The sequence below is a fragment of the Centropristis striata genome, chromosome 8, assembly GCF_030273125.1.
Source record: "Centropristis striata isolate RG_2023a ecotype Rhode Island chromosome 8, C.striata_1.0, whole genome shotgun sequence".
Lineage (NCBI taxonomy): Eukaryota > Metazoa > Chordata > Actinopteri > Perciformes > Serranidae > Centropristis > Centropristis striata.
This window is the reverse complement of record NC_081524.1, coordinates 7,284,267-7,298,752: the sequence shown is the minus strand read 5'-3', so window position 1 is coordinate 7,298,752 and position 14,486 is coordinate 7,284,267. Positions and strand designations below refer to the sequence as shown.

The 14,486-nt window shown below is 34.9% G+C and overlaps 1 protein-coding gene across 2 annotated transcripts; it reads left to right on the top strand.

Moving 5' to 3' along the window:
- Positions 1 to 2,347: 2,347 nt before the first annotated feature.
- On the top strand, positions 2,348 to 14,153 carry dhdds (dehydrodolichyl diphosphate synthase). 2 transcript variants are annotated; one of them, XM_059338290.1, is made up of 9 exons: positions 2,348 to 2,383; positions 2,740 to 2,820; positions 3,905 to 4,021; positions 4,557 to 4,699; positions 7,990 to 8,106; positions 9,440 to 9,541; positions 9,678 to 9,792; positions 11,102 to 11,209; positions 12,923 to 14,153. In XM_059338290.1, the coding sequence occupies exons 2-9, from the start codon at positions 2,758 to 2,760 to the stop codon at positions 13,163 to 13,165; spliced, it is 1,008 nt and encodes a 335-aa protein (XP_059194273.1). In that variant the 5' UTR covers positions 2,348 to 2,383; positions 2,740 to 2,757; the 3' UTR covers positions 13,166 to 14,153. The 2 variants fall into 2 exon arrangements, with proteins under 2 accessions (XP_059194273.1, XP_059194272.1); XM_059338289.1 differs by having other exon boundaries at positions 2,356 to 2,474.
- The last annotated feature ends 333 nt before the right edge of the window (positions 14,154 to 14,486 follow it).

Genomic DNA, 14,486 nt, shown 5'->3' with positions numbered 1-14,486 from the left:
ACTTTTGTGTAATCACATGCAAAAAATAATAATTAAATGAATAAATTAAAAACATATATGTCATCATATTTTCATGATTAATCACTTAATTGTTTGGTCTAATATGTCAGAAAAAAGAACAGTCCATCACAAATTCTTAAGGAACAGGTTGACGCCTTCTACCCAAAGAGTACTGATATACTGATGTTGTGTATTATTGCTTGAACAGTGTTTCATTGATTGTACAAATCATTTCAGTTTCAATTCACATTATTTAGGCTTTTATCATAATGTCAAATGTATTTATAAAACTTCAGACACTTTGGATCTCCATATACTTTTTTTCTGTCAACACATTTTTACTTACAATTTATTTAGTTATCTCCCCAATTAAACTTTATTATATTAATACTATCCAAGTATTTTAAAAGTAAGCTGCATAACTAGTAGGTTACAAACATAATAAATATGAGTATGGCTGTGGTAGAAAATAGCCAAGCACATTCAAATGTGTAAGAGTAGTATTGCCATTTTTATGCTAATGATACTTCGATACATTTCAGAACGTAATATTGTACCCTTTTAACTATATTTTTATCTCTTGGTGTCTAAATATGTAAACTAGTATTACACTTCACCTCTGTCTGACAGATGGCATTGGATTGTCATACAACTGCATTAACTGAAACTAACTTATTTATACTATTTTTTTTAGTATGTACACTTGTTTGTTGTACAGTTGTTTTTGGATAGTTTTAAATATTTTTTTTTATATTTTGTATTTTGTGTGTGTATTGGGAGGTTTGCAAATACTTAATTCATTCCTTCATATTAATATTGTTTGCTTTTCACATTTATATGATTATCTGTTTGAGACCCCATAAACATAATAATGCTTTTGGGTAAATATCATATTCATTGTGCAACGGGGAGAAATTCTAAGCTTTCCTTTTCTGGGTTTATTAATGAATTTAAATTATTTTTCTTATCCCTTAATAAGGTAAAAAAGCAAATATGCCATTAAATTGATGATATAGTATTGTTTTTCTTTTGCAAAAGGAAAGTCAGTGATGCCAAACAGTATATGTTCAAAGCACAGGGACAAATGAGGTTCAATCGAAAAAGAAATCAGGTTACAAATATCTTCCCATAATTTAGTTGAGAAAGGGCAAGACCAAAATAAATGAAAAACATCCTCAGCGTGTCCATCGCACAAAGAGCAGTTTAAGTCTATGTCTTTCTTAAATCTTTGTAAAAAAAAAACAAAAAACAACACTTTAAATGGGTAAATTCTGTGAATTATCTCAAAAGATGCTTCTTTAACCTTATTATTGATTATATTATATCTAGCGGGTAAATTCCGGATCTTTTTCCAGTTAAGGTTATTAATAAGGTTATTCCAATAGGTTGTTACATATGGAGTTGATACGACTTCTTTCTGAAATAAAGAGCGTATATTACAGTTACTATTGCGTGTAGAGGAGAAACAAATTTGGCCGATTTCAAGTTTGGTTGGATCAAAGGGTAATAATGATGGATTTTGTATCAATGTACTTTTAAATAACATAATTACACCTAGAGAGATTGCATTTATGACAATATTAAAGTCGCCAATAGGAATTGGGATTCTATATTTTATGATAAATTCTTGATATGCAAGTAATGATCCGTTTGAGTTAAATAACTGATGAACTAAGACTATTTTGTGAATAAACCAATAGGGGTGGAATAAGGATTTGTTTCTAAATATAATGTCTTTATTGTTCCATATGTAGTATCTATGCAGGGAAAAATTATGTTTATAGATTAATGACTAGGAAAGAAGCATCTGTTTGTGAAAGTTGGATCATTTTAAGGGGATTTTTTCAATATTGTAATTACAAAATAAAAGGAAATTTAGTCCTCCTAATTTAGAGAAAATAAAGTTTGGTATGACGTTCCAAATTGAAGAGGGGTTCTTAATGAATTGTTTTAGCCGATTACTTTTGAATGTATTATTCAGAGTGTGAAAGTCTAAGAAGTTAAGACCACCCTTATCATATGAATTAATTATTACTGATTTTTTAATGTAATGGTTTCTGTTTCGCCATACAAAGTTAAATAGCATCTTATCAATATTTTTATTTGAGATTATTATTATTATTATTATTATTATTTGAGACCTTTTTATTAACATCAAGAGATAAAGCAGCATATGTAAAACGGGAAAGTCCCTCAGCTTTGGTTAGCAAAATTCTGCCTCTCAATGTGGACGGTTGAGTTCATCCCATAGACTGTATAAATAACTGTTTATCCACATAATTTGAAAATCTACCAACGTCTGACAGGAAGTCGTCATCACGCTGTTACGTCACTTTACTCCAATGCGGAAGTGGTCGTCATCGTAAAGGCTGTGAGTTGGAAGGTCTGTGAGATGTGATGAAATTACAGTGATTTTGGGAGTAGAACAGCGAGTGGTTCAATAGTTTGAATGAACGAAGCAGTTTCTGTCAAGAGTAGGTGTTTTTCTGGACGATATGTGACTCTGTTTGTTCTTTTTTAGCCTCATAGCACTTAAGTTCATTGCATGTCATGTGAGCCGTTAAATCAATCACTGGCTGCATGTAAAAATGACACATTTTTCACTAAATTACACGTTAATAACACGTCCAGATAATCTTCTTTCCGTACAAAAAGCAGCGTGGTGATTTTTTTTCTATCTACTGCAGGGTGGGTTACAAGGCTGACACTTTTAAAACCATTTTAATCACCTGTTTTTAGACCCTTAAGAGCCCCAACATGTCGTGGATAAGAGAAGGTGAATTAAACCTGCTTGAAAAGCTTTCAGCCAATATCCTGAAGGTAAGTCTCAATCTTTATATTCTTCTATACCTTTTTGTCTGTACAACATTAACCAGACTCTTAACAATATTAGACCACCCTTTTCCTTCAGGCTCTTGCTCATTTTAATGTCTGGTTGTTTGGGCAAATAGATCTTAATTATAAGTTATACAATATATATAAAAAGCTTGGGCTTCATACGTCAACATTAATATGAATATATTGATATTAAAGAGACATGCAAAATACAAAAAGAATGCACTGTGTTTGGCTCTGTTGTGGCTGGCACAAATATGTTGTTCAAGGCTTATGGCTTTATGAATAAACTTTAAAATATAACATTTTTATTGGTAAAAATCCAGTGGTTTACTCTTATCTTTGATAGCTACAACAGATAACGATTTGTTTGCAGGTTAGCCGGTCTGAATACAACATTCAGTCATGGAAAAAATTATTAGATCATTGGTTTCTTATATTTCTTGTTCATTTAATGCCTGGTACAACTGAAGATACATTTGCTTGGACAAATATAATGATAGCAACAAAAATAGCTCATAAGAGTTTAATTTAAGAGCTGATTTCTAGACATTTTCCATGGTTTTCGTGATAGTGATTTTGGTTATTATGAAGAAAATTATTATCAATCTTATTTTCTATTATTTGATGAATCATTTGGTCTATAAAATGCTGGAAAATAGTGAAAAATGCTCGGAACAATATGTAAGAGCTCAAGTTGGTGTCGAAATAGTTGTCAAAAGATTGTCCAAAAATATTGATTTTGAAAAGAAAATCACCTTTTTCTACAACTTGGATGCCAGGGGCTTATATGCTGTCCACTGACAAAGACTATGAGATGATTTGAAAGCTCTTTAAAGGTTTAAGAGGACATTTAGTCAAGGTTCTTTTTCCCAGTGTACTGTTTCTAAGATTCAAGAATGAAACTTAACAGGCAGGGAGATGTTCCTATGAAGCAGAGGCTATTTGGCATGTCACAATTGTTGCATCATTACTTTTCTGATGACTGACTTGTTAGTTTAGCTCTATACAACTGTATTAATAACAATTTGTCTCTGTAAGTGTAACATAAATCTCTCTTCACTCCCAGGCTGGACCCATGCCAAAACATGTGGCCTTCATCATGGATGGTAACCGCCGCTTTGCACGTAAGAAAAACATGGAGCGCCAGGAAGGGCATATGCAGGGCTTCAACAAGCTGGCAGAGGTGAGTTTGCTTTGGAATTAAAGCTTCCTTTTAGGGATGCACGATATTGGATTTTTTGCCGATATCCGATATGCCGATTTTTTACAACTCATTTAGCCGATTACCGATACCGATATTTTTTTCCCGCACAACTAATACCCACAATCAGGGCAAATTTGGCAAATTTCCCTATTGACATAATAAGTAAACATAACCTGTGTTCACTGGGAACATGTGAAAAATGCAACTGTACAGCAATTAAACCCCAATTGAATAAAACTACATGTACCTTACAGACTGTTGCTTAAATTTTAATTTAACTTGAAACAGGAGCCCAATATATGATGACTCAATCTGCACTGTGCAAACAAAATCACAAAAAGTACAAAAAATATCTGTAGTTGCCAATAGTTGGCCGATGTCCAGTAGTTCATTTTCAAGCCAATATCGGCCGATAATATGCATCGTGCATCCCTACTTCCTTTCTAAATAAATGTTACCTTTAGTTACTATAGGTTTCCCATGTATGTGTAACCCTTTGTCCCTTTCACACCAGACATTACGTTGGTGTAAGCATCTGAACATCCAGGAGGTCACAGTGTACGCCTTCAGCATCGAGAACTTCAAGCGCACTAAAAACGAGGTGGATGGGCTGATGGAGCTGGCGAAGCAGAAGTTTGAAAAGCTGCTGGAGGAACGGTGAGTTTCAAGTTCACAATTTAAAATAGCTTTGCACTTTGTGGGAAAAGTCACATTTTATACATCATATGATTCACAGCTTCCTTAAAGTTAGGTTGAGAGGAACCAAATGCAGTGACTGCTGTGTAGTTCAGTGTCTTGTTTCAGCAAAAACTAAAGATGGTTTTTATAGGCCTGTCACGATAACAACAACACTGTCTTTTATCGTGACAGGCCTTACGACTTATCGTTCGTTATATAAAAATGGACATGATAGTTTTTTTCTGGACTCAATATATTGTTGTTTACAGGCGTGACTTTATGTGCTTTTTTATGTTGTGTTTAAAGTGATGTTGCAAATGTTTGACAGGCAGTACGAATTGCCAAAAAAAACAACCTAGATTTCCCAAGCAGCCATTCCAGCTGTTTATATGTTATTTTAATAATTAAAATAATATAATACGTAATGATTATCTCATTGCAATGTTTTCTTAACAGAGCCTGAAAGTCTTTTTTATTAGTTTTGGTTGCCGTGTATTTATTTGTTTTAGTTATCTAGGATATTTTAGTATTTCTTTTTCACATTTCAATTCCAATGCTAAATATTCTTGAGATTTAAAAATTCATTGTTGTGGGAAAGGCTGTACTTATTATGCTCTAATGTCATTATTAAACAAAAACAACATCAATACAACAATACTATCGTTTGTCGTGATAGTTTCTGGGAAAATATATCGTCCTAAAAATGTGTTATCGTGACAGGCCTAGGTATTTATAAGTAGCAAGAACTTTTTCAAACCTCCAGGTATATGCTTGTAAATCAACACATCTCACAGGTGCATTTAGAAAACAACAACACTGAGGAAATGTTGGATTTGTTTTGCTGCTACTGGAAACAAAAGCAGTTAAAAACACCGACACAAAAACACCTACCACTACATGTGCCATTCATTCTGATATACTGTGGACTGATGCTGGAATGACCAAGAGGAAACGAGGCTGGACTTATCATCAAATCAAATCAAATCAAACTTTATTTATATAGCGCTTTTCATACATAAAAATGCAACACAAAGTGCTTTACAAAAAAAAATAAAAAAATAAAATAAGAAAAAACAAACAATAAAAATGACAAAACCCACCCCTCCCTCCCCCACATACACATCTGTAAGTATACATACACAAACATGCACATACGCATTTAGTCATGCACGCACACAAACACACACTCACAGACTCACACACAGCACATACTGATTGACAGTGTAGAGACATGGCAAGGCACCGAGGATCCAGATGAGGAAAAAGCAACCTGAGGGAGTCTCCACACTGAGAGGTGGCAGAGCCCACAGCTATAGAGGACGCCATCACAGAGACCACCAGGACCCGGGGAGACCGGGGCGGACTCCACACGTGGTGCAGAGCCGCCCAGTCCCCCGGGCCCAGGGAGTCTCCAAGACCCCACAGGCAGACCCAACACACCCCCCAGTGAGGAGGCCCCCATGAGGGAACACTGGAGCTAAAAACTAAAAGACTAAAAGACAACAGGATAGAAAAATAAAAGATAAAAACTAAAATACAACGGGAATAAATAAATAAATAAATAGTAAAATAATCAGTTAAAAGCTAGACCAAACAGGTGGTACAGGTTATAAATAGTTGTGCACAATATCAGGTAACACTTTACAATAACCATCATTTATAAATGGTAAACAGATAGTTTGTTAATGTTTATTCATAATTTATAAACCCTATATAGGCCATTTAGAATTGTAAATACATAATTTATTAATGTTTAACTAACTACGTCATTTATAAATGACAAATAGATGGTATATTAATGTACGTTTATAGATACTTTACCATTAACAAACAGTCAAATTAAAATTAATAGTTTATTAATAGTTTTAGTTGCACTCATTTTAACATTTTTAACACCATATTAAGTATATTAATGATTTTTGAAATGATTCATATAACTTTAAGAAATTGGTTGACATTTTTTTAAGATTAAATATGTATAGCATTTTGTTAATGTTAATAATTGGTTTATAAACCATCTATAAACATTATTTAGTTGGTTATTGTAAAGTGCTACCCAATATCAGTTATTTCCATTGCTGTTTTGGCAAGGTAAAAAGGGTGGCTAGTTTTGCAGCATACTTGCTTGAATGACTTAAGTAATCGCCCCGAATCATCTTGAAATGATATTCTTCCCTACAGCAGTAACACTGCAGAAAATAAATCATCATATTTATGTGCCACATTGGACATAATGAGGCATTTTTATTAACATTCATGCAATTATTCCACATTTTCTGTGTATCAAGATGTCTTGGAACCTTTGTTTGTTTAACCCATAAGAACCCTCGGTGACACGGGTGTAACAAACACTTTAAATCTTCTAGAATCTCCCATATTCAGCTTTATGCTTCACCTTAACTCATTAAATCCCTAAGCGACACATACTCAACACCCTGGTGTGGTGGTTATGTGACTTTGACAGGAAGTGACTTCTCCAAAATATGTGTGTGTGACTGAAAACAGAAATCTAAAGAGGTAGCTAATTTCAAAAAGCTTATTTTTTGTTACAAGGCTAAATTTAAACCCATTTAAAAATTCTAATCTGTTAATATGGTGTCCTTTATTGCATTAAACCCTATTAGGGTTTGTTATTTGTTTTTATTTATTATTGATTTATTATTATTTTGTTACTTAAAAACAAATCTGAAAAATAATTTGTTATTCAACAGCACTATTAATGTCACAATTTTGGTATATGTTGTGGAGATGCAGAGAACAAGGCAAATTTCTGTTTCTGTAAACAGAAAATGTGTCCAGTTTATTTATTTTGAAATAAGAAAAATCAAACACAAATTCCATAAACACCCAATGTCACGTATATGTCACATCACAGATCTTTGACATTTAGGGGTAGTATTTTTTTTTTTTTTTTAAACATCATAAACGTGTTCTATGTGGTCCACTTGGTCTGTGGTATATCCCCCATAATTTTCCTTTAAGAATAAATAGGTCTAGGTTCTTATGGGATAACTACAAGACTGCTGCTGCTGATGGACGATGGTGTTTTTGTGTTGACAAACCAGCTTAATACAGAACATTTGATTGCTTTAGGAAAACTTGTAGTTTTAGTGGAAATTCCTATGTAAACACCTTTGTGATCTCTGGTTGGGAAATGCAGGCAGACATGTTTTAGCAGCCTTGTCGAAATGGACTGGTCTTCTTGTTCTCCCTGTCTTTCTTCATGCTTGTCTTGATTTTTTCTACTCCTCCTCCCACCTCTCTTGCAGGGAAAATTTGGAGAAGCACGGTGTGTGTATCCGGGTGCTCGGCGACTTGAACATGCTGCCACTCGACCTTCAGCAGCTTATTGCGAAAGCTGTGATCACAACCAAGGAGCACAATAAGTATGTGTGTTATTAATTAGCACCTCTGGTTCTATAATCCTCATCATTAGTGATTCACCTTTGCCACCACACTTGACATGTGACATAAACAGACTTTATATGATATCTGTTAAAATAATCGCCTAACTCATTTTTCAAGTTTTGCAGGAATCACAAAAAACTTCACCAAAAGTGTAACATATGACATTTATTGATCACATCTGTGTGTAAATTATGTAACTTAAGAGAAATAAATGAATTAGGCAATTTTTTGAACATGCCTTTGTGACTTAAGCAAGATATGGTAACACTTTATTTTGAAGGTGTCTACATAAGAGTCACACGAGCCTGTCAGAAACATGACATGACAAGTATCATGAGCATTAATGTTACTTCAAAGTGTCATTAATGTTCCTGACACATCCCATGTCATGTTTATGACACGCTCATGTCACTCTTATGTAGACACCTTAGAGCCCGACACCCCCAGGTGGGCGCCAAAGATCCACGGGGGGTCGTGAAGCCCTCTTGATTTTAAGGGATGTAATAAATCTAATGTGTTAAATATAGATGAGTCAGCATTTAATTCATTAGTGTGACAAAAACAACAAAATAAGGGCTACATTAAACATTTATTCATTTATTTAAATGAAAAAATCACTATAGAAAAGTTAAAAAATAAAGGCTATATCACGAGAATATGGCCATGTGTAACATCCTTCCTGCAGTATACACAGGTAACCTCACCTAGCAACAGAAACACAGAGCTAATGGAAAAATGACAAAGTGTCAGGGAGACGAGAATGCTGAATATCTCAAAAAGAAAAAGAGAGGGTACCATGAAAGTTACACTGAGTTCGGCTTCATAGAAGCAATGGACAAAATTAGAGCCAAATCCATCTTTTGCAGTGAGAAACTGGCAAATGAAAGCAGTGAATATATTAATCATAAATTCATATAAAATAGGGGGGGGGGTCACCAAAGTTTACAATGGTAAAAATGTGGGTCCCTCAAGAAAAAGGTTGGGAACCACTGCCTTAGAGTAAAGTGTTACCAATATTAGTGTCAACAATAAAACACTGATAAACTAAACTGATAACTAAACAATTTCCCTCTAGCTCTTCTTTGCTGGGTTCTTATCTGATGTCTATGAATGTGGAGAATTGTCAAAGAAGTGATGATCTTAAAGGGGTAAAATCACATGATCTGATCAACTGAGGATGAGGGTGTCATGAGGAGATGATTTAGGCATAAAAAAAACACAATTTTGACCAAAAAATGACTTCGGCGATTATTTTAACAGTGTGACGATAGATTATAACTAACCACAGATATCCGAATGCTTGTTTTGCAGATGCTTCCTGAATGTGTGCTTTGCCTACACGTCCAGATATGAAATCACCAACGCAGTGAGAGAAATGGCCTGGGGAGTGGAGCAGGGCCTGATCAAAGCAAGGTAACGAATGGCGAAGGCAATATTGAGCTGATCTTGTTGATTTCCTGCCATCATCCATAATGCAACACAGATTATAAAAAGATAACCTGGGGAGTTGCTGCTCTAACAAGCTGTCTTTGTGTTCTGTGGTGCACAGTGATGTTTCAGAGGCGTTGCTTAGTGAGTGTTTGTACAGCAATAATTCTCCCAATCCTGATCTGCTCATCCGCACCTCTGGAGAGGTGCGACTCAGCGACTTCCTTCTTTGGCAGGTGAGGATGACTGTGTGGGGAAATGACGATAGTTGTTGCCTTGAAAGACCTCACTTTAACTTTCAAAGCACTAAAGTAACATTGGAGATTTGAACTCCCAGGCACTGTATTCAGGATTGTTTTCAGGCAAAGTAGCTGTAATCCTGGTTAGACTTGTATTTCAGGTTGTTCAAAAGGTTCACCACCAAACATGATTTTAAACAAGGCTTTTAGTTGGTCTTTAATGGCAACAAACACATTGGGAAAAATATGAACATATGTGTCAGATGTATATTTATCTGTTTCCTTAGAATAAAAAATATTTTTTTAAAGTTGTGTATGCTTTATACAGTCATGGAAAAAAATATTAGACCCTTGTTTTCTTGAGTTTCTTGTTAATTTTAATGCCTGGTACAAATAAAGGTACATTTGTTTGGACAAATATAATGATAACAACAAAAATAGGTGATAAGAGTTTAATTTAAGAGCTGATATCTAGACATTTTCCATGGTTTTCTTGATAATAACCAAAATCTTCATCAATAAAACCATGGAAAATGTCTAGATATCAGCTCTTAAATTAAACTCTTATCACCTATTTTTGTTGTTATCATTATATTTGTCCAAAAAAATGGACCTTTAGTTGTAGCAGGCATTAAATGAACAAGAAATAGAAGAAACAATGGTCTAATAATTTTTTCCATGACTGTATGTTGTTTTCGGACCGGCTAACCTGCAAACAAATTGATATCTGTTGCAGCTATCAGAGATAAGAGTAAACCATTGGATTTTACCAATAAAAAATGTATATTTTAAAGTTTATTCATAACGCCATAAGCCTTGAACAACATATTTGTGCCAGCCACGACAGACCCAAACACAGTGCATTCTTTTTGTATTCTCTTTAATATCAATTATTTATGTTTTTATTTATATTGTATAACTTATCATTTTTATCTACAATAACAAAGTCTTATTCAACAAATTAGGGTTGCAATCTACAACCCCGATTCCTAAAAAGTTGGGACAGTGTCTAAAAAGTAAATAAAACAAAATGCGATCATTTGCTAATTCGTTTTGACATATGTAATAATATAATATAATTAATATTCAACTCATAAATGGTTGTTATTTGTGCATATACACTCTGAATTATGAATTTTTACTTTCATTTCACATAGGAACTTTTCTGGCGTCGCCGTTATATGATAGAGAGTATTAACCAAACAGACATAGACAGATAAATAAATGATTTGATCATAATGTCAAACACTTTGCAGCTTCCCCTCTGAGACTTGTATTGATTTTTGTTTTATCTTCTGCTCTGCAGACTTCCCACTCCTGTCTAGTGTTTCAGTCAGTTCTGTGGCCCGAGTACTCCTTCTGGAACCTCTGTGAAGCCATTCTCCAATATCAGTTAAATCACAAATCCATTCAGGTAAGGCCTATACTGAGACACAGCCTTTTTTGTCTGTAATATGGGATTTGCTATGGACAGGGTTTAGGTTTATTTATTTATTTATTTATTGTTAATTTATCTATTTGCACAGTTAGAATGACATAAAATGACAAAGATAACAAATAGTGTAAAGTGCAGAAATCCCAGATGGGCTTATTTAAAGCCTCCACCTAAAATGTCATAGTTATAAGAAAGTAATAACTAACTGATAATAGAGAAAACACATGTATAACATCAACAACAAGTTATAATGACAATAATAATATAAAAACAAAAATATGAACACGATATAAAAGTGTATTTGTGTGTGAATAAGAATTTTAAAACAGCAGTTAAATGGGCTTTTAGACATCTTTTGAAACATTTTATAGAGGTGGAGTTCTTTGCCAGATGGGAAAAGGTATTCCATAATTTAGTCCCTAAATGTAACAATAAACTGACCTCTGCATGTAAGAAATCTTTGAGAATGAAGATCTAAAGATTGACGCATTGGATAAGAGTGAACCTGAGAATTAAAAATAAAATAAGTCTTAAAGTGCTCTGGAAAGTTTTCCTGATCTGAATATACCTTTTAAATAAAAACACATATTTGAGAGATATTGATGTCATGAACAGTAAGTATCTGAAGTTTCTGCAAAATGTGACTCAGATTGGGGTTGCCATCCTAACAAAACATTTCTGAAGAACCAAAGGCCGGTTCAAATTGTATGCACACTTTTACTGCCTAGTGCCTTTGATGTGATTCAAGATGATCCATTTTTTTATTTATTTGAAGCAGTTCAAGCTTGTGTGTATGGATTGTGTGTATAAATCGCTTGTTTTTCTCTATATGCTGAATGTGGTCAAAATGACGCAATCTGGTGGAAAGTAGTAAAAATGATCAATTCCCAGGCCAAAGCCCAGTCTGGGTATACCCATGCTGCCTTTTGCGCTCGATTTCGTTTCAAACTGCAAGGCGGCATGGTGTCCATGGCCGATTCTTAGTCCTGCTTGTGGTATCCAATCACAGAACGGGGAGGGACGGCGAGACGATGACTCGTACTATTCGACAGACGGAAGCTTGTAGTTTATTTTAAAAGAACAACGTTTGACTTTACACTCCTGTGTCACCACGAAAAAGGATGTTTTAGCCTTGCTTCCAACAAGATTTGGCAAAAGCCTAATGTACCAACTAGCCCCGTTAGTGGCTAAGCTAATACGATTGGCTAAGAGCTACGTACAGACGCTTGATAGACATTCTTCGCGCCCAATAAACGACTCTGGAGTATCGTAAACCATGGCTTCTCTATGGAAAAATGAGTAGGTGGTCTCCAGAGTATATCTCATTTGTGATATTGTCTTGTGATTAATCCAGGCTAGCCAAAGCCCAGATTGGCACCAAGATTTAATAAAACGCATGTATTACACTTTAACGTAAGTGAGATCAATAATGTCATTTTGAGTGTGTTTCAATGGCTCAACCAGAAGAATGTAACTATTGTTTGTACACAGTGCATTTTAGCCTTACTGCAGGAGCTGAGCTGGAAATAACAAGAGCAAATAAAAATACACAATCTGGCCAAAATTCATGCCAAATGCATGAACACAGCCAAAACTATTAACAAATGAAGAATGAAAAGCACGTAAAATGTGCTCAACCTGCCCTGAGGCAATTCCTCCCTAATTTGAATTTGAATGTGTGTCGTATTGTAGAAAGCCAGAGACCTCCATCGAGAGCATCAGGCCGTGCAGCAGCTCGAGGCGGACCGTGCCTGTGTAGCAGAGCACCTGCAGCATCATGGGAATGGAAAGCCTGTCGACGCCCAGAGGAGACAAGAGGCCCTGCTGCACTACTCGACCTGCCGGGAAGAACGGATTCAGGATTTCCTAGAAGCACTGAAGCACAAGAGAGACTCTTTCTTTAGCGAGTTATGGAGCAGCGTCGTCTTGGCCTAGAAAGGCTCCGAAGAACAAACCCCATGTTGAAGTGGGGATGAAACCTCTCCTGGCCTCTACCCAAAAGGGCTTCTGTGGAAAAGGTGAAGAGTGGACAGTAACTGGGAACGGTTTCATTGTGTTACTGATTTGTACAAGACGGGAGGGCAATTTTACCCCTATGGGGCTGTAGAATAATTGATATTTATGATTGTAGATTTAAAAAAACAAAAAAGTCTAATATGTGGAAATGTCTGGTCAAGATGTAGTTAAGTGATTGTGTAAATTGTCAGTCAAATGCATGCAATGGATTGGAAGATTAAATTCTATGAGTGAAAGCCAGGGATCCGTCCAGAATAATATAAGTCAGTACAGTTTGAGGCCCAAAGAAGGTGTTGTTTGTTGAGTGTGATGTTGAAGACATAACTAGATTTTGACCAGCTTTCTTAAACAGAATAAAGCAATTACTATATGTCAGATATGAGTAAAGGATGTATGATTTTGTCCTTTGTTCTTAATGTACCACATGTCAATGTTGTGGCTGTCTTTAAACGGTTGCCCCAGTTACTGTCTCAACCTGGCTTTGAGTATATTGGCATGTAATGTCTTAACTTGTGCAGCAGAAAATTATCTTTTTTATGTAAGGTCCATGCTGATGATGTATAGCATCTCCTGAGAAACCAAATTGTATCTGTATTTGGTTTCCCATTAGATTACTGTGGCCTTTCTACAACTGCCAAAGTCATACAGCCATATCAACTAAACCTTTAATTTCTCCTAGTAACTGTCGGATAAGTATTGCACCTCTCCACTTACTGATATGCTAAATATATTGTTTAACTTAAGAAATCTATTGCATACATTAAATCAATATGATTGTATATAGTTCCTATTTTGTTCAAAACAAATATTTTGCTAGTAGTTGTAATGTTGTAGTGCATATAAAGGTGGGTAAAATGAGTCCCAGTCAGTGATCTAACACAAGTAAAGAAACGATAATATTTTTTAACACTCTGCTTATTGGTTTTTGTTCATTTGGGATAACAGAAGATTTAATGCAAAGTCATAATCTTCAGTTTTATCTTCCAGGTAAGTTGAAACTGCAGACCTCTTCCTAATCCACTTGCTGGAATGAATCCCTGAATGTCCTTTAACTATAAATATACATTTTTACAAAAGCAATATTCATGCTTATGTCACTTTTACACAATGGAGAACAATGTAAGTAAAGTGTAATGATGTAAGTAAAGAAAACCAATAGCTCTGATATACGCCATTACAGGTAAAGGCACATCAGTATATGCAGAAAAAATTCATGTAAAGCCATGTTTATTATAAATAA